Genomic DNA, 24,352 nt, shown 5'->3' with positions numbered 1-24,352 from the left:
TCACACTATTGCCCAGGCTGGAGTGCAATGGCACAATCTCGGCTCACTGCAACCTCTGCCTCCCTGGTTCAAGCGATTCTCCTGCCTCAGCCTCCTGAGTAGCTGGGATTACAGGCACCCACCACCACGCCTGGCTCATTTTTTGTATTTGTTTTTTAGCAGAGACGGAGTTTCAGTATGTTGGCCAGGCTGGTCTGGAACTCCTGACCTTGTGATCCGCCCACCTCGGCCTCCCAAAGTGCTGGGATTACAGGTATGAGCCACTGTGCCCGGCCCAAAACAATATTTTAATCAGAAGAAATTAATAAAATATCACAATCTTTCCCTTTTGTTAGTAAGATAGTGCTTTGATAATGTCTGTTTTTTGTTTGTTTGTTTGTTTGTTTTGCTTAAAGAGACAGGGTTGCACTCTGTTGCCCAGGATGAAGTGCAGTGGTGCGATCATAGTTCGCTGCAACCTTGAACTCCTGGGCTCAAGCAGTCCTTCTGCCTCAGCCTCCTGAGTGACTAGGGGACTACAGTCACATGCCTCTGTGCCTGGCTAATTTTTATTTCATTATTTTTGTAGAGATGGGTGTCTTGCTAAGTTGCCCAGGCTGGTCTTAAACTCCTGGCCTTAACTGATCCACCTACCTTAGCCCCACAACATGCTGGGATTACAGGCATGAACCCCTGTACCTAGCCTGCAAATAAATTTTTGTGTGAGCCTCAAATTATGGTCAGGATAGAGATAGACTGTTACCATTTTCATAGCCCTTCATATATCGTCTAGATTGCCTATTATCTGAAACAGTGCAAATAAACTATAATGTACATTTAGATATAACGTGAGCAACAAAAATGAAAATAATTTCTCTTCAAGGCTTTACATTATCTTTGTTCTACCATTTGCTTCAGTTTAGGGAGAAGGACTTCACGGAAGTCTTTCAGGGGGTCAATGTAAAAGAACTTTCACAGAAATATTTATGTACATTTTTAAGAAATAACAGGCATGACAGTAATTTCCTTGGGGAAAAATGTTTAATATCACCATACTCAGAATACATTTTTTTGAATATGCAATTATTTAGTATAAATTACAAAATCCTCAATTTTAGAAAGTTTCCAACTGTCTAAATATCAGAAGAATCCAATATTTTGGTACAAAGATGAACCATTTCCTATATTATAGCAAAATTAAAATCTACCCGTATTCTAATATTGAGAAATGAGATAAAACACAATATTATAAAGTCTACTTAGAAAAGATCAAGTGACCTCAAAGACTTTACTATTTTCATATTTTAAGACACATGATTTATCCTATTTTAGTAACCTGGTTCATATGTTAAACAAAGGATAATGTGAACAGCAGAGAGGATTTGTTGGCAGATGATCTATGTTCAATCTAGAACTATCTAGATCACAGACATTTCTATTCCTTGTGCAAGTTGGCACATAGTAAATGCCAGAATGAATAAATAAATTGCATTAACAAAGATGTCTTCATGTGTAAATCAAAGATAATACCACCTACCACACAGAATGTAAGGGAAAAGAGAACAAATAAGTACCAAAGTGCTTTATACGATTCTGAGTTATTTTAAAAATCTGTGTTAATAGGTTTGTTATTTTGCACGAAATATCAAATTTCAAATGAACTCCAGTACTGGATTTCGATGTAGTGTTTTATTTATAGCTATGTTTTCCTTTTAACAAAGATACCATTAACAACACATTTGTTCAGTGTTCATTTTAAAGGGTAAAAATGTTGTCTTATAGGTCATTCAATAAAACACCGTAATTCAGGTCAAATGCCAATGTCCTTGTACCTCCTTTGCTAAGTCAATATAAGGAGGAATCTGTTTTGTTTCAAAACAAAAGCACTTGATTATAAAAAGGTCTACAGTTTATAGTTCTTACTGAATTCCAATTCAACAGCATTTACCAAAGGACTTTACAGCTATTTCTTTTGTAGCATTTATCATATTGTATTATAAATATTACTTGTTTCTCTCGGGAGATAGAGCAACTTGAGGGCAGAAAATAATGTCATATTCCTTTTTATATCAAGTACCTAGCCTTTGGCTGGTTCTTTGTAGAGGTTGGTACCCAGTAGACAGAGAACAAATGAATAGAAGATCTGTGTTTTGACCGGGAGAGGAAAAAAAAACTATTATAATTTCAGTTAGTTTTATGGTCAGAGTGATTAAAAAAAAACCTATCAAACTGAAAGCAGCATTTTAATAGACTCCTTTTAGGTTTTTCTCTGTGAATCAAGCTAGTTTTAAGGTAGACAAATGTATGTTAATAAAACAATTTGATGCAAAGAGTTTGGACCATGTTGTCAGGACAGTAAAATGAAAATGATGGAGAAAACACAGAAAAGTTTACTCTAAAATTATTGAGTAGTAGTTTAATACTGTCAGGTAATAATGAATGAAGATGAAGTAACCTTGTCAAAAAGTTGTTGTATTTTACAATATTTTATTTTTATGATTTTTAAAATTTATTAAGGTTTCAAGGTATTATTGTAGATGGGAACTGGACTACATAAATAAGTGTTTTGTATCTGGGGTGAAGGGTGAACCACATCAGAGTGGTTATACTTGGAAAAAATAGTTTTTATTAAAATGATTATTTGTCCAGCTTATTTTGAGTTATAAAATAGATATGGTCAGTGAATGTTTGATGATGATTATATGTTGGCAAAAAGTTATTTGAAACCATACTAGAAAAAAATAAATATGTAATGACAATTCCAAGGAACTACATCGAATACTTAAGATAAAGATAAAATAACTAGCAAGATTTATAACATTCACAAAAAGATTTTCATAAATATCTGTTTTAAATACCCCATGGGCATTCTAAGAGACTTTTCCTACCTTTGCATTTCCTTGGGAGGCATTCCTTAGTAAAAAGAGTGCTAATACTATAAAAGAATTGTTACTAGGAGCCAAGCAAATGCAATCCTAAATAGCAAAAAAATGGAATTTTAAAAAAAATCATAAAGTAGCTATTACTTTACAGGAAAGATTTACAGCAATTTATGACTTGGTTTATGCTACCTTTGTATGTTAGTATCACAAGCTTGAATTAAATAAGTTGAGTTAAATAACTTGATTCTCTATTAACAAATTTTTACATGATTTCAACAAAGCTGTTTGAAGCAAAGGGTTCCTATTAAATATTAGTGAAATAAAGCAAACCCTTTAATTGTTCAAGTGGCAATGATAAGAATAGTTCTGAACTTTTATTTTGTAAAATAATTAGCATTTGCATACCACTATCACAGACATACACATATTTCTATAGGGAACATTTAATTTCCCTTATGCACTATGGTTGCTTTATTTGTTTTTGTTGTTGCTGTTTTAGAGACAGGAGTCTCACTCCATCGCCCAGGCTGGAGTGCAGTGGTGCAATCATAGCTCACTATAGCCTCAACCTCCTAGGTTCAATTGATCTTCCCACCTTAGCTTCCCAAGTAGCTGGGAACACAGGCATGCTGGTTGCTCTATTTCACTCACTAAAAAAGGAGCTAAAAAGCAAGCTGATGTCTAAGATAAACTGATGCCATTTTAAGTTATCAATACAAAGTGTGAAGATATAAGTAGTTTCCTGTGATTAAATTTTACTGTGGGTTTATGAAGAGGAAAAAAAAAAGCCCACTATATTGATATGCTATTTCTGAGGTATAGCATACATTTGGAAAGTAGTTAAAAAGAAAACAAAAAACCTTAGGAGTTCTGGTTATCAACAAATATGGAAGCACCAATTTTGAAGTTGGAAATGTAAGATTTTTATTATGAGAAAAAGAGTAGTATACATTTATCTAAGCTAGGTCCTGAACTCTGAATTATTTTACAACACTTACTTAGGTGAATATTATCAGCTACTAGATTTTACTAGTTTAAAGTACTTGAGGCCTTACCTAGTTTGGATGACTCAATGGTACTTCACATTCAAATATTTTCAAAATATTTTACAACCTATTTTAAAATCTAATATTCTCATGAGAGAGGCCATGATAAGCTCACTTTTACTGGTAAAACAAAATATAGAAAGTTTTAATTTAAAAACTTGCCCTGTACCTTTTCTATAAATTTTTCAAATCACAGTGCCAATTATAATTTAATTAATACAAAACCCAGCAGTTTTAAGGTCATGTTAAATGTTGGTTAACTCTTATTTAGCATCTTATTTAGAATGCAATATGCCAACTTTGGTACAGGAAAAAATTCTTCTCTAATGTAAGTTAAACATATTATCATAAGCTGTTCTTTTAACAGTAGTTTAAAAAGACAAAAACAAAAAACACCTTTCAAACATACAATTTATTAGCAAAATTTTTAAGTCCGTAATTCTAATGTAAGGCACTTCCACTCATTTTCAAATAAAATTTCCATACAAAGTTTTTTATTCTTTTGTAATCAAGTCTTCACAAATTATGCAGTAATGTTACTTCAAGTAAAACTTTATTAAATAATGAATTTTGGCATAAGTGCCATAATTATCTTTACTTCTGAAAAGAATGAAGGATAGCCATCAAGCTCTGTGCAAGCTAAATTTAAATGAAGGTACTCTTGGTCTGTTTTAGATTTAGACTTGGCAGTGTTTTATCTTGTTGATTTTGTTCAAGGATCTTAAAATCTTCCAAAGGAAGACTGCTTAAGGCAGTTGGTAACATGTGTTCTGATGTACCTTTAGGTAATACACTATTTGCTTCTAAATTCTTTACCAAACACGTGGCTTTGATCCATCTTCGAGTTGCTCTGCGTTCCTTTTGTAGGCAAGTTTTCATTTTTCTTCTTAAGCTTGCTATTTCTTTTTCCAGTTTAACGATCCTCTTTTTTGCCTCCATAGGATTCCTAAAGGCATAGCTGTGTTCAAGTAGTACTTGCTGACTACTAATGTTTGATTTTAAATTAGATGGTCCAGCTGGGGAACAACTGTTGTTTTTCTTCAAAAGATTCCTTGACTTGAGTTTCTGAGCCGAATAAAATTAGAGGGTTGAACATAAATTATGAAATATCACAAAGAAGCACAGAGTGTCCAGTTTTGGATAACAGAGTATTTAAACTGCTCTTTTAAAAGTCAATTTTAAAACTTTAATAGGAAACAGCAGCAGCCATCTCATGTAATCCAAGATTAAGTTTTTTAACTGGTTGAATTAACTCTAGTCACCTATTTCTTTTTGTCCCATATCCAGAGAGATTCAAACACTGATTTGGAAATAGACAATGGGCATCCAAGGTTTCTTCCAAATTATTGACTCTGATTCTATAGAGACTTTAAAGATCCTTTGTAATTTACTAAGGTCAATTTAGAATATATGTAGGTATTATTTATGATATTAATTTGATCCCCTTTTAATTAAATACCCTTTTCTCAATTTGATGAATATTTTAGACTCAGGGTCCTACTTAATGAAAACTGAAGGATCTGTAGAAATATATTCTTAAGTACCAAGCTTCTAAACAGATTTACCTATTAATTTTTGATGGTTACATCTTCAAGGATTTAAAATCTGGCTAGGAACATTTGCCAAAATCAGGAGACTTTTTTTGCTTTTATCTCTTTCATTCAAATGGTCATCAAGTCCTGTTAATTCTACCCACTAAATATTCCTACCATGAATCCTCTCCTCTCCGTCATTCTTTTTTTTTCCTTTCTCTGTTCCACAATAAGGCTGAACACTGTCATTCTTAATGTCACTACTTACACTGGGCCCGTATCATATCTGTTCTGACTATATTATTCTTTATTGATCTCTCCACTTCATTTTGATCCTCATTAATCCACATTCTGCCATGAGAATAATTTTTCTAGAATATTTGGCTTTTCTATTCTGGCCAAATTATTCTTTGCCTATCTATTATCTAAAGGAAAAATAAATATTTACATGGCATACTATACAATTTAGCATCTCACCCCATTCTGCAATTTACCATCTGGATTTATACTCCAGCAATACTAAGCCACTGAGAGTTTCCAGATTATATCATATCCTCATAAGTCTGTGTCTTTAATTCATTAAACATTTATTGAAACACATACTATGCATTCCTGGGGACACAACACTGAACAAATAAGACGATATGGTTCCTATCCTCATGAAACCTACAGTTAGTCCCTCTGCCTAGGGAATTGACAGGGACTCTTTTTTGATCTTTGTATCTCTAGCACTGAGCTTAGATTCTGGCATAATGGAAAGTTTAGTTGTATTTATTAACTAAATAAATTATCAAAATGTCAAAAATAAGGTACATTTCAAATTCAGTAAGTATTTGAGTATATACTATGTCCCAGGCACTGTTTGAGGTGCTGAGGAGCTTTTCTAACATCAGTGGTAATTAGCTTACCACAACCTCGTCTCCCATTCAGATAATAACTCATATACATTTAAAAGTTTAACTGTTACAAACAAGAGAAACAGTAGTTTTTCCCTCAGAGGAAAACATGTTTGTCCTCCCTTCCAAAGCTAAACTATTTGTGTTCATTTTACCCTTTCTTACTCTTGGTGACCCTGTCTTTCCCAGCTAGGTTTTCCTCTCTGGTCAGATCTTCCCTAACTAGATAAAACATTGTTTTAAGTCATTCATCTTATACCTTTATTCTTTCTTTTTTTTATTTTACTTTTTTTGCTTCATTTTTTCTTCATTCTTTCCTTTTAAATATCACTTGCTAACATTTCCTACTCACCCCTCAACCCACTCCTTTTTGTTCTCATTATGCAACTGTAATTATTCTGTGCAAAGCCAAGGTCCCTTTCCTCTATTTTAAATTCCCAAGGCTTCAAAAGCCCACCCTGAATGCTCAAGCTCTCTGAAGATTTCTGTCATGCCTGCCTCCCTCTGAACTTACATTCTTTGGTGTAATTCTGGCTGTGTGCTCTTAAAGTACTTTGCACATGTTATTTGTACGTCATTTTAAAATCAAAGCACAGTGATGCTGGAGGTTTCATTACTCATATGATTTTTCAGTTTTACCAATGGTGCAATTATTAATAATAATTGGTAATAATGTCAAATTCCAATATAGTAAAACAATTTGGATTGGGGAAAGAATATTGGAGTCAGGAGACCCAAACTCTGATTCTAGCCTGTACCTTTACCGTACAAGAGGAAGGTCTGCAACTTTTTTGAGGCATATCACTATAAATGAATTTCAGTTAATAACTGCATAAACAAAAAGGAATGGGTTCTAAAAATGGTTTTAACAAAAGGAGAGTAACATTACCTACCATAGACTTTATATGGGTACAAAAATCAAAAATGGTTGGAACAGCATCCATTTTAAGTCGTCGAGTTTGTCCTGTTAGGTCAAAACAGGAGGCTTCAAAGTGCTTTGAACAAAGAAAAGTGTGTTTTCCTGGCACAAAATTTTTGCGCCTAACCAGGCGAACCCATTCTTTTCTTCTTTTAGGATCCAAAGGAAACCTTAAAAAAAAAAAATGCAACTCAAATTCCAACTATCATAATTCTGGCTGCACCTAAATGATTAAAAGAAATTTCGAAGATGATTAAAAGTGTGTCCCATTTACATAAAGAATTTTAAACTCACAATATCCAGACACTGGAACAGAAACCAATTCATGGTAATGTTTTATAAGTTTGAAAAACTTAGTTGAAAACTGACTTGAGTCGTTTATTTTTCAGGGCTTTTAAAAAGAGACATTTCTTCCCAATTAGCCCTTAATCTGGGCAGTAAATAAAACATGACTAAACTGATTTAAATCAAGTTTAAGTAGAACCATTATAAGCGGGAGTAATTTCACCACGCTTTAATCTGCTGCTGATATATGTAGTCAAGAAAAATCAGATATCTAAAGATTAAATTTTGTCAAGGAAAGCCTAGGCAGATTCTGGTACTCCTTCGTCTATGTCCCATCATTATGACACTTACCACATTGTTTTGTAATTTTTCCATTTTAATTTCCAGTGACATAAAGATTATAAATTTCTTGAGAACAGGGATCATTATATCTTGTCATGTATTTATCTTTGACACTTAGCACAATGGTTTGCAAACAGTAGGGATTCAACAAAATTTGCTAAATTAATACAAATACAGAGTAATAATATACTGTATGTAGTTAACAGCAAATATTTTTAAAAAGTCAACTCTTTAATTATGTAGTGCAGCAGAAAGTAAACTTACAAAAAGGTAAAATGCTTTGTAGCAATGTTTTTCCTTTCATATTTCAAATATAAAATACAGTTGACCCTTTAACAACATAGGTTTGAACCACACAGGTCCAATTATATGTGTATTTTTTTCAATAAATATATTTGAATTTGAAACTATTGGAAAAAACTTGCAGACAAACCATGTAGCCTGGAAACATCAAAAAAATTAAGAAAAAGGTATGTCATTAATACATAAAATATATGTAGATACCAGTCTATTTTATCATTTACTACCATGAAATATACACATACTAGTCTATTTTGTCATTTACTACCGTGAAATGTACACAGATTTTTGAAAGTTAAAATTATCAAAATTTACAGAGCCCACACATGGCATCATTCAGTCCAGAAGAATGTAAACAAATGCAAAGATGCAGTACAATAATAACTGCATAAAACCAACTGTAGTACATACTGTACCACTGTAATAATTTCATAGCCATCGTCTATTGCAGTGAGCTCAATAAGTGTTGTGAGTACCCACTTAAAGTGCCATGTGATGCTAATTATCTCTGTCTAAGCAATTTGTCTCTCCAGTAAGTTGTGTATCATGGCAGAAAGTGATCTCTCGCAGTTCTTGCATATTTTTCATTGTATTTAGTGCAATACCATAAACCTTAAATAATACCATGATACCCATATGAAGTGCCATTAGTGATGATGGATGTGCTCTAAGAAGCAGAGTCATGACAATACAAGAAAAAGTTGAATTGCTTGAGAGAGATATATATATATATGCCCCGTAGATTTAGGTCTGCAGCTGTTGTTGCCTGCCATTTCAAAATAAATAAATCCAGGACCATTGTAAAAAAAAAAAAAATCATCAAGCTGTTGCTACAGCTGTGCCAGCAGGTACAAAAACCTTGCACTTTTTGTGAAATATCTTTCTATTCTGTATTGGAAATACAGCTTTTATGTGAGTACACAATTGCTGTAAGAAAGCCATACCTATATTCCAGGACTAGGGGTAGTTTTTTTTAAGAAAGAAAATTTTTTTAGAAAAATCATATTAGAGTTTATATAGAACTCTGGAGAAAAAGTGACATTGTTATATGATAAAACAAAAGGAAGGTGAATGATCTGAAGCTGCAAATTTAATGCCATCAGAGGATGTTTGATAATTTTAGAAAGAGGTTTGGCTTAAAAAATGTCAAGATGACAGAGAAACAGCTTCTGCTGACCAAGAGGCTGCAGATGTTCCCAGATTCCATTAAGATCATTCAAGAGAAAGGCTATCTGTCTGAACAGGTTTATGATGCAGGCAAAAGTGCCCTTTCTTGAAAAAAATGCCACAAAGGATATGTATTAGTAAGGAAGAGAAGCAAACATCAGGACTTAAGGCAAGAAGGGATAGGCTAACACTGTTTTGTACAAATGCAGTTGGGTTTATATCAGTTCTGCCCTTATCTACAAACCTGCTAAACCCTGAGCCTTGAAAAGGAAAGATAAACACCAGCTGCCAGTCTTTTTGTTGTAAAATGAGAAGGCTGGGACAATGAGAACCCTTTTTCTGGATTGGTTCCATTGAATTTAGGAAGTACGCTGCCAGTAAGGTACTGCCTTTCAAAGTTCTTTCCATTTTGGACAATGCCCCTGGCCACCAAGATCCAGTCCGACACAGAAGGTGTCAAAGTGGTCTATTTGTCCTCAAACTCAATGTCTTTAATTCAACTTCTAGATGAAAGGGTCACAAGTTTTAAGGATCATTACACATGGTACTCTATGGAAAGGATTGCCAACGCTATGGAAGAAAACCCCAACAAAGATAGAAAACATCATGAAAGTATGCAAGGACTGCACCATTGAAAATTGTTACAGAAAAAGTGGTGAAAGACACCTAGCCCAAAACAATAAATTCCTGCTAAAGAAAAGTGTGTGTGTATGTTGTGCATGACCTCACAGTCTTTCTGACAGAGCTGATAAGGGAAATCATGAAAGAGATTGTTGATATGGCAGAAAAGGTGGGCAGTGACAGGTTTCAAGATATGGATCTTAAAGAAATTCAAGAGCTGATTTAAGACACCACACCAGAGGAATTAACAGAAGACAGCTTGATGGAGTTGAGTGCCTCTGAACCACTGCCAGATGATGAGGAAGAAGTTGTAGAAGCAGCAATGCCAGAAAAATTGACATTAGAAAATCTGGCAGAAGGGTTCTGATTATTCAAGACTGCTTTTGACTTCTTTTATGACATGGACCCTTCTATAATAGAGTCACTGAAACTAAAGCAAACAGGGAAGAAGGATTGGTACAATATAGAACCATTTTTAGAGAAATGAAAAAGAGTAAGACAGAAATTATGATGTATTACCATAAAGTTAGACCGAGCGTGCCTGCCTTTCCTGCCTCCCCTTCCACCTCTTTCACCTTTGCCATGCCTGAGGCAGCAAAACCAACCCCCTTCTTCCTCCTCCTCCTCAGCCTACTCAATGTGAAGATGACAAGGATGAAGACCTTTATAGTGATCCACTTCCACTTAATCAATAGTAAATATATTTTCTCTTAATTTTTTTTTTTTTTTGAGACAGTTTTGATCTTGTTGCCCACGCTGGAGTGAATGGTGCCATCTCAGCTCCCTGCAACCTCCACCTCCCAGGTTCAAGTGATTCTCCTGCCTCGGCCTCCTGAGTAGCTGGGATTACAGGCGCCTGCCACCACGCCCGCTTAATTTTTGTATTTTTAATAGAGACGGGGTTTCACCATGTTGGCCAGGCTGGTCTTGAACTCCTGACCTCAGGTGACCCACCTGCTTCGGCCTCCCAAAATGTTGGGATTACAGGGGTGAGCCACCATGCCCGGCAGGATTTTCTTTATAACATTTTCTTTTCTCTGGCTTACTTTATTGTAAGAATACTGTATAGAACACATATAACATAAAAAATATGTGTTGATTGTTTTACGTTATTGGTTAAGGCTATTAGTTGAATTTTTGGAGAATCAAAAGTCATCCTCCGATTTTCAACTGTGTGGTGAGGGAGCTTCTGCACCCCTAAACCCTGCATTGTTCAAGGGTCAACTGTATACTGATATGCATCCAGTGTGTACCTATTAAGGAAGAGACAAATATAAGGGGCTGTCTCTAAAAATTCTACTGGTAACTTGGAAATATAAGAATCAACATTCACATGTAGTAAGTTTGTGTAAAACTCTTTAGTTTGACTACATTATCCTTTAAATATTAATTATGAAATGACTAGTGTTTAAAAAGAACCACAAAATCCAAGTTAGAAGATCATGTGGTTCAGAAGCCCCAAATGCAGCCTCATTAGGTAACAGCTTTGGGTATATCGCATATACTAGGTTTGCTAACACTACCAGCAATGAGGGGCACAAAGAAATGAATGTCTGGATTTAGTCAACACTCTCCCATCTTCTGTCTGTCCCCATCCCCCTCAACCCCATACGTACGCTGATCTGAAGATACTAACATCTGTATATCACTCCACAATTCACATATGCATTTTTTCTATTTTACAAGAAAATAGAGTTGTTTTTTTTTTTTTGAGACGGAGTTTCGCTCTTGTTGCCGAGGCTGGAGTGCAGTGGCAGGATCTCAGCTCACTGCAACCTCTGCCTCCCAGGTTCAAGTGATTCTCCTGCCTCAGCCTCCCGAGTAGCTAGGATTACAGGCGCCCGCCACACCTGGCTAATTTTTTTTCTGTATTTTTAGTAGAGATGGTGTTTCCTATGTTGGCCAGGCTGGTCTCAAACTCTTGACCTCAGGTAATCCACCTGCCTCGGCCTCCCAAAGTGCTAGGATTACAGGCATGAGCCACCGCACCTGGCTGAATAATTTTCTGATAACGTATTTACTCTGCCTAGCCTCACCTCTTAATGACAATCTAGTCTCATTTCAAAGATCTCTGTCCCAGTATTTGACGGTTTGGAAATAATTCCTAAAGGCTAAGCTAAAAATCAGGCTTTAGACACATTTCTTCTTGTCAGGGCCTCAATAGAGACTCAGAATAAATATGTACTATCATTGTATTATTATTTGTATAAGACTCTTCCACTATAAGACTGTCTTTCAGATATTATTTTTCAGGTCCTTAATTCTCTTTTAAAGCTCTTTTTAAAACTAGATCCTTAATTAGGAAATCAATGCCTTGAATCAAATCTTAAGTTGACCAAATTCTACTTAAGACTGTTTAGGAATCCTATCTTATTAAGGAAGTTTTCCATGATCAGAGGACTGGGTTAGATGTTGCTATAGCACTGATATCACAGTTTTTTGTTTACTTTTCTATCTTTCCCACTGGACTGTAAGTTTTTCTAGGGAAGGAGCTGTGTTTTTCACTGCTTTGTCCCTGGGTCTAGCATAGTATCTAGCATAGTACCTGTTAAGCACTCAATGAACTTTTCTGAATCAATGAATGAATGAACTAATGGGGTTAACTTGGCACTACTAGTCTTTAGATTTTCTGTGCTGAATATGAATAATCAATGATTTTATATTTAATTTTGGTGTAATGTTTTTGTACAGCACTAACCTTGATCATGTTTTGGATGTGTTGTTTGGATTTTTCTCAGCACATTCAAAGGGTGGGAGATATAGCCCAGAAGCTAAATTTAAGTTCACCTTAATTTAATAATAAATCTTCACATAAATACAATAAAATTAATATGATAGTAACAGGATATATTCCTATCTAGCAGTAATAGAACCAGGCTCTTATAAATATTTGATGTTTTGGAAAATCACTCAGTAGTTTAAACAGTGCTATTCTGTGTGCATCTTCAATAATTAGTTGAATGCCTCGTACATTCCAAGCACTGTCCTAGGCACTGAAGACACAGTAGGAAACAAAATAGACATAGGACTTCTCTTCCATGAGTGTATACTGTAATGGGGAAGGTAGGCAATCAAATAGCTGGATGCAATAGAATAGAGTGGCCACTGTCTCTGGACTCAAATCAGGGCACCAATCCTGGCTCCTTTGCATAATATCTGGGTGACTTCAGGCAAGTTAACCTTTTTAGGTCTCCTTTTTATCATATATAAATTGGGGATAAGAATGGCACTTAGTGTGGTCATAAGGATTAAATGAAAAAATGTCAGTAAATGCTTAGCCCAGTGCACAGTACATGCTAAATACTAAATAAATGCTATTTATTATTATAATAAAAGTAACTACAAGTGTCAATGAGTCTTATAAAAGGGTAAGTACAGGGTTGTGTGGAACCATAAAACAGGAAGAGCTAGTCTAGTCAGGAGGCCTTAAAAATTATAGGAATCAGCTAGAGAAGTTAGGGTGGGACAGTAGAGTGTTAAGAGTATCTTGGGGACAGAGAATAGTGTTATGAAACAATGCTGGAGGGCCTTCTAAGTCAAAGAGTAATTTTGAACCTTATCCACCTTATCCAAAACGGCAGTGGTAAGCCATTAAAAGGCTGAATTGTGAGAGCTGATTGTTAACAGAAAATCTGTGAGCCAGTTGTTAAACACAGTCATTATTAAAATTAAACTAATATAAAGTTGCAATTAAATAAATTAAAATGAAACGTAATCAATACCAAAACCCCCAAATTTCCTAGTGATTTTACTGTTACCTTTACTCTTAAGGTTGTCTGTTGTATCTGTATGGTGGAAATACTATAGAATAGTGTGAGACTGCACATCTCTTTCCAACTCCATAATCAGTGATGTCATACTGATAGCTTGAAACTAGACTTGGTAGTAGTATTTACATCATAGAAGGTGGGGAAACACTACAAATCAGGGCTTTCCCCCCCCCCCCCCCCCAGAGAACATTTATTAAATATTTAGCAACATACTATTGATTATAGAAGAGTGCCTACGAGTGCATGGATGGAAGCAGTGAGCCAGTTAAGAGCCTACTGTAATAATCTAATCAAGGGGTAATGGTGAGAAGTCAAGGGAGGAAGACTTCCAAGCTTCCAGATGGGTAGTATCTTCATTTACTGAGCAGCAGAGTACAGGAAGTGGGGGTAAGTTTGGGGAAGGGCAGTTTGTCAACATAGATAATGAATCTGGGTCACTAAAAGGAGACCAGAGAAATACTGAGTGGATACTTGGCCTATAGGTCTGGAACTCATTAAACAGAGATGGACTGGAGATACTGATTTGGGAGGCATCAACAAGTAGATGCTGAGACCACAGAACAGCTGAAATTATTCTGATATGAATGTGAAGACCTGGTTTAAGGAGTAGAGAGAAGAGTAGCAAAAGAGATTGAAGACAGGCCAAAAAAGTCAGAAGATAATCATAAAATTAGTGTCAATTAATTCAAAAGTAGAGAGTATTTCAAGGAGGAAATGATCACACATCATGAAAAATGAATGTAGAGAGACATAAAGGTCATGTTAGCAAGAGCAATTTCAGAAGATTACTGGGGAGACTTATGACTAGAGTTGGCTAAGAGGTAAGAGAGACAGTAAGTTTAGGCAAAATAACTTGCACATAGAGATACAGAAGTCTACTAATGGCCAGGCACGGTGGCTTACGCCTGGCCTCCCAGCACTTTGTGAGGCAGACGCAGGTGGATCACAAGGTCAGGAGTTCGAGACCAGCCTGGCCAATATGGTGAAACCCCATCTCTTCTAAAAAATATAAAAATTAGCCAGGTGTGTGGGCATGCCTGTAGTCCCAGCTATTCGGGAGGCTGAGGCAGGAGAATTGCTGGAACCCGCCAGGTGGAGGTTGCAGTGAGCCAAGATCGCACCATTGCACTCCAGCCTGCGTGACAGATTGACACTCTGTCTCAAAAAAAAAAAAGAAAAAGAAAAAAAAGTCTACTAATGTCCCAGTAGAAAAGGAGTGAATCAATTAAACCTGGTCTGTATTTACAAAATAGGAATGTATTTTTATTATAATGAATACTATTTTAAGACCTAAATTTCTGAGGTTACACATAAAAATGTTAAATTCATAGTAGGCAAATTTTATGCATGTTATTGTACCACCATCCATCTCTTTTGTTTTGTTTTGTTTTTTGTTTTTTCTTGAGACAGGGTCTCACTGTATTGCCCAGGCTGGAGTACAGTGGCATGATCATGGCTCAGTGCAGCCTTAACTTTCCCAGTTCAGGTAGTCCTCCCACCTCAGCCTCCGGAGTAGCTGGGACTACAGGCATGCGTCACCACGGCCAGCTAATTTTTTGTATTTTTTTGTAGAGACGAGGTTTCACCATGTTGCCTAGGCTGGTCTCAAATTCCTGGGCTCAAGTGATCAGCCCGCCCTGGCCTCTCGAAGTGCTGGGATTACAGGTGTGAGCCACCACACTGGGTTAAACATTGTTATTGGTGTCCGGACTCCCCTCTCTCATCTATCCAATCAAATTACTAAATTCAGTAGTTTCTCCTTGAACATTTCTCAAATCTGTCCCCTCCTCTCCATTTCTACTCTAATATCACCCTAGTCTAGAAAATTGGGTGGACTTTCCTTGTTTTATTTACTACAGCTTCCTAACTAGTTTTTCTCTGTCAGCTCACACATTCCCTAATCCAATGCTGATTGTGCCAGCAACTGAGTAAAGGGTTTAGTTTAGTTGACATTGTAGCAAGATTTCCCTGTGAAGGAAAAAAATAGGTAAATTAATATTCTGTAATAAGTTCCTTTCTCATCAAGTTCATTCCCGATGATGCTTGACCAGCACTTTCAGTAACACTACGATTCTCTACACTGCAGCCAGAGGACTTTTTAATATGCAAATCTAATCGTGCCATTCTTTTTTAAACCCTCCATGGCTTCTCAAGTACTCTTAGGATAAAACAAAAAATACTTAAGTAGCATACAGGACCCAATCTGTCATCCTTTGGTCTCATTTGAAATGTCTCATCCTTTGAAAAGTGTTCTTTGACTTTCCAAGACTAAGTTAGCTCTCTGAATGTTTCTTCTGTGGCACTTAATTATTTATGTCTTTCTCCACCATTAAATTCTAAACTCCAGGAGGGTTAGAACTTTCTGGATCCTTAGCACAATGTCAGGTAATTAGGAACTCCGTACATATTTGATGGATGAATGAACAAAGCACTACATATGCATGAACTAGTTTAAAAACAGAAACATCACAAGATTTTTTTTAAGTGGCAGCTTTTAATAAAAGTACAGTTCGTAATAGTGAGGTAGGGAAAAAGGTCAAGGATATAATTTCTACATACTAACATCATATACGTTGTTAGGTATATAAAATATATAAAATCAGGACTGGTGTCACTTAACTTTTTAATGTGTCTTTTCTTCGGGCACGTGGCAGGCACTTGCAAAGAAGGTAAACGTTTACAGAGTACCTGTTATTTTCCAGGCATTGTTCAAAGTGCTTTCAAGAGTTCTGGTTTGACAGAACTAAAGAATTTTGATTTTTCTTCCAGCAAACAAAAGAAAACCTAGGTTCTTTTTATTACTCTATTGTAAGAACAGAAAGGTTATCTTTTGCACTTTAATTAACATCGCTTAATTCCATGGCTATCAAAGATGATTCAATTCCTCCGCAGAATTACTATGTGACTATTAGAAATCTAAATGCCTCCCATGTCAATTCATCTAGTGAGAATTTCCTAATTTTAACGGGAACACAGCAGGCTTTTACGGTGATTGCTGATTGAATGGGAAGATCTCTTTCTCCCTTACGGCGTCATTCATGTCAAGACCCGGTCTAACAGAGGAATAAAACAGTAGAAAATTACGATATCCTCCTGTTACTTTTTTTACTAAGGGGTAATGACCAAACAGTACTTGGATTTCTTTTAAAAAACGAGTAAAGCTTCCCCAAAAGCAGGGAATAATTGGGCAGATTTGAGAAACACAAAGGACATATGATGCTTCCCTGCTACCAGCTGGGAAAGTTATTAGAATTAGCAGAATCCTCCTGTTCCTTCCACACAAGCGATAGCCAGAATAGGAACTCCAGTTTCCGTCACCCCCACTCCCTGCCCAGGTTACCTGTGGAAGCTGATGTTAATGTGCTTGTTGTAGGTAGTGGCACAGCCCGCCGCGGCGCAATTGGTCGGCATTTCCCTTTCCCACTCATTCAGCGCCCTTAGGTCTCTACTGAGGCGCTGGCTGCTAAGCTTTCTTCTGGCAGAGGCTGAACAATCGAGGCAGGCGTGCCTTAATCGTGAGAGCTTAGTCGTGAGAGCGGAGTGGGAAGAAGGGGTGTGTATGTGGGGGCGGAGGCGAGAGACGGTCAGCCTTCTCTTTCTCTTTATTAATATGGCCGACTAGAGCCCACAGAACTGGCCCTCCTGGAGCTCTAGTCGCCTTCGCTTGACTTCACCAACATGGCGGACACAACCCGTTCTTTCTCCCCGCCCCCAAGAGGGAGCGGATCTACTGCGTTTCTTTGGCAGCGGTCCTCAGAGCAATTAAAAGGAAGAGATGTTTTCCCCTCCGATTACTATAAATTATAAGAGTTTTACAATAAAACTCTCTCAAGGCGGCAACTAACAGCAGCTCCACCTACTTCTGCATGCACCCAGCTGTACCAAGCCAGATCCTGCGGTGGGTGCGACCTTAGACCGGAAGAGTAAACCCGAAGAAAGACGAAAGACTACAAATCCTAGTGAGTATCGAGTTGGTCTTATTATCGCGTGAACTGGGAGCCTTTGTTTCCTGCGTGTCGCAGGAAGTGACGTTTCGGGTACAGCCGCTACCAGAGTCCCTTTCTCGCGAGGCGGAAGAACCCCGATCGCTGAGGAGCAAGGGGGCGCTAGGAAAGGGAAGTGGGTTGCGACGGTCCGGCGAGAGAGAGCTGGGGTGCGGGGAAGTTGGGGAGCAGAGGCCGCTAGGTGTCCGAGTAGGGTAAGACCGCACCGACCCGGTCCGTTAGGAAAGAAGGGAAACGAGGCAATTGTCGGGCGGATCCGTGGACGGAGGGCTAAGGTTGCGTGGAAGGCGCTGCTCCCCGGATGGCGACCGCAGATACTCCGGCCCCGGCTTCCAGTGGCCTCTCGCCGAAGGAAGAAGGGGAGCTTGAAGATGGGGAAATCAGTGACGACGATAATAACAGCCAGATACGGAGCCGGAGCAGCAGCAGCAGCAGCGGCGGCGGGCTGTTACCCTATCCGCGGCGAAGGCCTCCTCACTCGGCCCGGGGCGGTGGATCTGGCGGAGGCGGTGGCTCTTCCTCGTCATCGTCCTCTTCTCAGCAGCAGCTGAGGAATTTCTCACGCTCGCGGCACGCGTCTGAACGGGGCCACCTCAGGGGACCCAGCAGCTACCGACCCAAAGAACCGTTCCGGTCTCATCCGCCCTCTGTACGGATGCCTTCGAGCTCACTGTCCGAAAGCAGTCCCCGGCCGTCTTTCTGGGAGCGGAGCCACCTCGCCTTGGACCGTTTCCGCTTTCGAGGCAGGCCTTACCGGGGTGGGAGTCGCTGGAGTCGGGGACGAGGAGTGGGTGAGCGAGGAGGCAAGCCGGGGTGCAGACCTCCTCTGGGAGGAGGAGCAGGATCCGGGTTCAGCAGCAGTCAGAGCTGGCGAGAGCCCTCTCCACCTCGGAAGAGCTGTATCCTTAACGTGGCGGTCGGCGCTGGGTGTGTCACTTACTAAAGTTCCCTTTAGCGTCATTCTGGGTCTGTGAGACAAGTGTAACTTTGAATCATCAGAACCACTTATTTCTTCCTGTGTCAGTATAGTTAAAGTAAGTTGTTCTTTGGTAATTCCCCATGTGTCACACTATAGCGTTATTCTTAAGACGGCTTCACTGGGTATATTAACGTGCTATGGATTGGGTTAAGCTTATGAAATCTAAGACAGTTAAGTCTGATTTGTAATAATACCTTAGAAGCCCAAGTTTCATTAGCATTTGTATTTTTGCTGGTACAGAAACTTTATATTTTATGTGAAGTTGACTTAGATCGTTAGATAGAGAAAAAATATAAACAGTTTAGGTAATACTGTTGCTTTATCATATTGCAGTTTGACATTGAAAATTGTAAAGTTTCAGTCTGCACAGTCCTGCACTGTTTTTGTGATTCTGTTTTTATCTTGATTTATTCTGGTTGCTGCCTTTTAAAGTGGGGGGATGGGGGTGGGTAAAAAAAAAAAAAAAAAAAAAAACTCTGGTGTCTTTACCAAGTCTGTTTCAGAGCTTTTTGATTCATTTGATCTTTTTGGAATACTTTACCTCCTTTACGTTTCTATCTGTGTTCACTTTTGCACATTGTGTAACAACTTCGTGCTGACTAAATGAGGGCCAGAGAGAGAAAGATAAACTTATCAGCATTTTTATTTTAATACGTTAGAGTGGAGGAATGTGTATGCGAGGGTGGAGATTACGGATAAGTTGAGAAAGGAAATAGTAACATTCCAGATTTTTGCTACTTCTAACCTTATTCTCAGTTTTAAACGTTACTGAGTTTACTCAGCATTTATACAGAGGAATCAATCATCCGAAGGTTTCCTGTTTTATAATGGGTTTGTAAAACACTATCTTGACTTATTCTGTGATCATTGCAAAAATTGTTTAAAGACTTTCATTACTGGTTGAAATTCCCATAGTGTGATGATTTTTAATTTCATTATTATATGTGAAACTTAAAAGTAATGACAGTTATTTGGAAGACAATCAGAATTACTTTTATAGAACACTTAGGTCCAGAATAGGTCTTTCTCAAATGTCATGATGTAAAAGGGGCAAGGAATGTACATTTAGGTGAGAAACAGCAGCTTCTGATGCTAGTCCCCTGAAAAAACTTACTTCTGCTACCAAAAGTTGGGTTAGGAGCATTTCAGGATTGTTTCAGAGAAAATCATGTAGGCGCCGGGCGTGGTGGCTCACGCCTGTGATCCCAACACTTTGAGAGGCCGAGGCGGTGCATCACTTGAGATCAGGAGTTCCAGACCAGCCTGGCCAACATGGTGAAACCTTGTCTCTACTAAAAATAAAAAAGCCAGGCATGGTGTTGGGTGCCTGCATTTCCAGCTACCCGGAAGGCTGAGGCAGGAGAATCACTTGAACCCGGGGGGCAGAGTTGTAGTGAGCAGAGATTGCACCACTGTACTCCATCCTGGGCGGTAAAGCGAGACTCCGTTTCAAAAAAAAAAAAAAGAAAAATTATATAGATATTTAACTTTTTTAAAAGCCAGCAAATGGTTCTTCCAAGAAGGTTAGAAAACCTCTGTCCACGATGTTTCTTAATCCATGGATTTGTTGTCTATTTTGAATCCAAAAGCCAGAAAAGCTATTTAAGCATATATATGTGTATGGTTTTAATTAATTTATTTATTTTTGAGACAGAGTCTCGCTCTGACGCCCAGGCTGGAGTGCAGTGGTGTGATCTCGGCTCACTGCAAGCTCCGCCTCCCAGGTTCACGCCATTCTCCTGCCTCAGCCTCCCGAGTAGCTGGGACTACAGGCGCCCGCCACCACGCCCGTCTAATTTTTTGTATTTTTAGTAGAGACAGGGTTTCATCATGTTAGCCAGGATGGTCTTGATCTTCTGACTCCATGATCCGCCCACCTCGGCCTCCCAAAGTGCTGGGATTACAGGCATGAGCCACCGTGCCCGGCCAATGTGGATGGTTTTTAAATTTTTTTAATTAAAAAAATTTTTTATTAAGTTTATTTAAAAATTTTTTTTTTGGAGAGACTAGGTCTTGCTATGTTGCCCAGGCTGATCTTGAACTTGTAGCTTCAAGAGATCCTCCTTCCTAAGACTCCCAAAGTGCTGAGATTTATAGGCGAGAGCCACCAGATTATATGTGTTTTTTAAAGGTACAAAGATAAAACCTGTAATTTGTATTAGGGAAACAAATGAAAATAAGTAGTTGCAGTTTAGTATAAAAAGTTGAAACTGAAGTATGTATATAAAAAAGTACTATGGGAGCGCAAAGGTTTTTCTTAAAATTTTTATTCTGTATTAGAAAAGTGGGAGGTGAGTGGGCTTTCTGCTTTTGTCCTCTTTCTGCGTGTTTATTCAATACTATTTTGGGCCTCTACCATAGACCTTTATTAATTGGTAAGCTTGCATGTTTTTATTAGTAAACTGGCATATGATGTTGCAAAAAAAAAAAAAGTACTGGAAAATATCCAGTCTGCTTGTGTGACTTTGATTTCCATAGTAACTTGTCATAAATAAGATATCTTGCTGTTTTTCTTTTCACAGATGCTGCACTTAAAAGGATGCTTGTTTTGATCTTCTGCTCATTGTTTTCCTCATGAAATATCAGTAATCCATCCTAGAGGTGGTGTTCTTTTTAAGAATTTGAGAAGGAAAATGTAGTTCCCAGCTACTTTTATGTAATGTGAGCAAACAAAATATTTGTTACAACACTTCATTCAAATTTATTTAATATCAAGGTTGTACTCAGTTTAATTCATATTTCCACTATGTGATTATAATACCTTTTTTGTTTTACAAATACAGTATAAAGAAATAATGCAGGTTACTCTGTGGCATATTTCTGTAATTTAGAAGTAAAGTAGCCTGAGTATAGGGTTTATTTCTATTTTTGCCATAACTCCTTTCACTGTAATAACTAAGATATGCTAGTTGCAACTTTAAAGAAATAGAATAAACTAGATTCAATTGCAGTTCTTATTTTCACCCTTAATTTTTCTTAATGATAGACACTTTGTCAGTACATCTTAGCATGTCTCCCTTGAATGACTACTCTTTTAAACTTCCAAATCTGAGGAGAGCTAACATAATTAGGCCAGTGTCTCTCATCAGTAAAAAGTCATTCCATTTTCAGCTGCAGCTGAAAAGGTTGAATAGCACTTCTTTTTGTTTAAACCAAGGTTCAGTTAGAAATTGTATCTTGACAAGCTTAAAATTAAATCTGGTAAGTGCTGGTTTGATCTTAGCTATTCTGTATAGATAGGGATAGATTTTCTTTAGCCTTAAAGGAGATTAGTCAGTTACAGTTGTAACTCAATTGCTTTTCCTTATTTTTCTATTTAGCATTTTTGTTAGTATATTTAATCATTTCCCTTTCTTTTCTTTTTTTTTTTTAATTGCAGTTGTTCCTTTAAATGGCTCCAGTGAAAAGTAAGATGTAAATGCAGATAATTGCAGAACTTACATACAAAGAATGCATAAGAGGGGAAGGGGGAGTGAGAAACTCAGGCTTCACAGAGCTGACACTTGAATTGGGGTTAAGTTGAAGAACAGACAAACTTAGACACAAAGCTATGCAAAAATTGTGATGAACAAGGAAAAGGTAAGTTTGGAAAGGAAAGCACAGGTCAGATTATTCTCAGGATTTTGGACTTTTTTATTAGGGAAATTTAAACAAGGGGAATGATGTTACATTTGTATTTTAGAAAGATTACTCTGGCAGCAGCAGTATGAAGGATGGCTTGTAGGAGATAGAGAAATATCTTATCACCAGGGTAAACTCTCCTGTGGTAGGTAAAACTGTGGAGGTGCATTAGAATGCTCAAAATAAAAAGAGAAAGGCTAAGTAGTGCTCCCTGAAGAGCACCATTATTTCACAATTTGGAGAGAAAAGGCTCAATGGAAACTTAAAAGACAAAACACCAGTAGGGAAACAAAGGGAGACATGGAGTTATGGAAGCCAAGAGAGAAGTGGTTTATGGTGTCAGATTCTCAGAGGGGTCAGGTAAAAAAAAAATAAAGTTTGAAAACATTGATAGGGAAACTTAGCCACAGCAGGCTCTAGATTAATGGGACAGAAACCAGATTCCATTTGGTAAGAAGGGTACAGAGAAACTAGTTTTCTTTCAGGATACTTGGCTTTGAAGAGATCAGAGAACCAAAGATTTACTAGAACAGTTTTGCTGTAGAACTGTTAAGATTTTCAGATGTACTTACTGCTTATTTTTGTTTCTCAGATGATGGTAATTCTCATTTTTAGAACTGGTCATCAGGAGAGTTTAAAAACCTTTTCTGCTGCTTGTCCTGTGAGGAGTTTAAACAGAAGAACCATATTTGGGGTACTGTATTTTACATCCTAGCCAACTGAAAATAATCTATAGGCTGGGTGCAGTGGCTCACACCTGTAATCCCAGCACTTTGGGAGGCCAAGGCGGGTGGATCACCTGAGGTCAGGAGTTCGAGACCAGCCTTGCCAACGTGGTGAAACTCCATCTCTACTAAAAATACAAAAATTAGCCGGGCATGGTGGCACGCACCTGTAATCCAAGCTACTCAGGAGGCTGAGACAGGAGAATTGCTTGAGCCTGGAGACGGAGGTTGCAGTGAGCCAAGATCACACCACTGCACTCCAGCCTGGCTGACAGAGCGAGACTCTGTCTCAAAAAAAAAAATCTATAAATGATATATTAAAACCACAAGAGGTACTGTCTTTTCTCTTGCTAATATCTGGTCTGGAAAAATGAGGTATAACAATTCTCATGTATGAATTGTTTAGAATAAAAATTGTAGTTTGAAATTTTGTAGCTGTTTCTAAGGAAGAAATTACCTTTCGTGTATCACTATGTTAGAGAAGAAAGTAAGAACAGTTGCTTCAGATTATTTTCATAACATTTTGCCTTGTCTGTAGGAGAAAAATAGATATATTTTGAGTACTATTTCAAAGTGTTTCGTTTTTTTTTTCTTTTTTTTTGAGATGAAGTCTCCCTCTGTTGCCCAGGCTGGAGTGCAGTGGTGTGATCTCGGCTCCCTGCAACCTCCGCCTCCTGAGTTCAAGCAATTCTCTTGCCTCAGCGTCTCAAGTACCTGGGACTACAGGCCTGCACAACCATGCCTGGCTGACTTTTTTATTTTTAGTAGAGATGGGGTTTCACCGTGTTGGCCAGGCTGGTCTCGAACTCCTGACCTCAAGTGATCCTCCTGCCTCGGCCTCCCAAAGTGCTGGGATTACAGGCATGAGCCACCTCACCTGGCCCCCTGAAGTGTAAACTGTCCACATGTGTGACAAAGCATTGAGTTTCTCCCCTCTTCCTTCAGAAAATAATCTCTAACATAGAGCTAATTATGGACTTTCCTGGCACAGAAGGAAGGATGCTATAACCTAACTAGGTGGACTGTCTGTGGATACTACGGGTAATTATGACACTAGTGATTTTGTAAGTGGACTATTTATATGGTACTTATTCAATTCAAATATGGGCACATAATGAAAGTGGGCATTAGCTGCACATACATTAAATGGAATTTAGTAATTTAAAAATATCGATTCATTTTTCTTGAAAAATTAAAAAGGGAGAAAATTCATCTATAATCTATGTTTTTTTGTTAAATTTAACTGTGGAAAAGTTTTGGAAACTAGTTTCCTTAATATGCTGT

The 24,352-nt window shown here is 37.8% G+C and overlaps 2 protein-coding genes and 1 long non-coding RNA gene across 3 annotated transcripts in view; 2 read left to right on the top strand and 1 right to left on the bottom strand.

Moving 5' to 3' along the window:
- Positions 1 to 1,001: 1,001 nt before the first annotated feature.
- THAP2 (THAP domain containing 2) lies at positions 1,002 to 17,680 on the bottom strand. The gene is made up of 3 exons (XM_054445432.2): positions 17,080 to 17,680; positions 7,229 to 7,424; positions 1,002 to 4,972 (listed from the first exon to the last, which is right to left on the bottom strand). Exons 1-3 carry the CDS (start codon positions 17,148 to 17,150, stop codon positions 4,553 to 4,555), a joined length of 687 nt encoding a protein of 228 aa, XP_054301407.1. The 5' UTR covers positions 17,151 to 17,680; the 3' UTR covers positions 1,002 to 4,552.
- Positions 17,265 to 24,352, top strand: part of ZFC3H1 (zinc finger C3H1-type containing) — a 54,787-nt gene continuing 47,699 nt past the window's right edge. Inside the window, exon 1 of the mRNA XM_054445430.1 lies at positions 17,265 to 18,642. Within this exon, the coding sequence (XP_054301405.1) occupies positions 18,045 to 18,642 (598 nt within the window). The 5' untranslated portion in view covers positions 17,265 to 18,044. The remainder of the gene's footprint in view (positions 18,643 to 24,352) is intronic.
- LOC134737598 (uncharacterized) lies at positions 18,659 to 24,348 on the top strand. The gene is made up of 4 exons (XR_010122629.1): positions 18,659 to 21,383; positions 22,102 to 22,301; positions 22,936 to 23,037; positions 24,014 to 24,348. It is a non-coding gene; the product is annotated as an uncharacterized LOC134737598 (long non-coding RNA).

This window comes from Pongo pygmaeus, chromosome 10 (genome assembly GCF_028885625.2).
Source record: "Pongo pygmaeus isolate AG05252 chromosome 10, NHGRI_mPonPyg2-v2.0_pri, whole genome shotgun sequence".
In the NCBI taxonomy this organism is placed as follows: Eukaryota; Metazoa; Chordata; class Mammalia; order Primates; family Hominidae; genus Pongo; species Pongo pygmaeus.
Note: the sequence above shows the minus strand (reverse complement) of the source record. Positions and strands in the feature narration are given on the sequence as shown.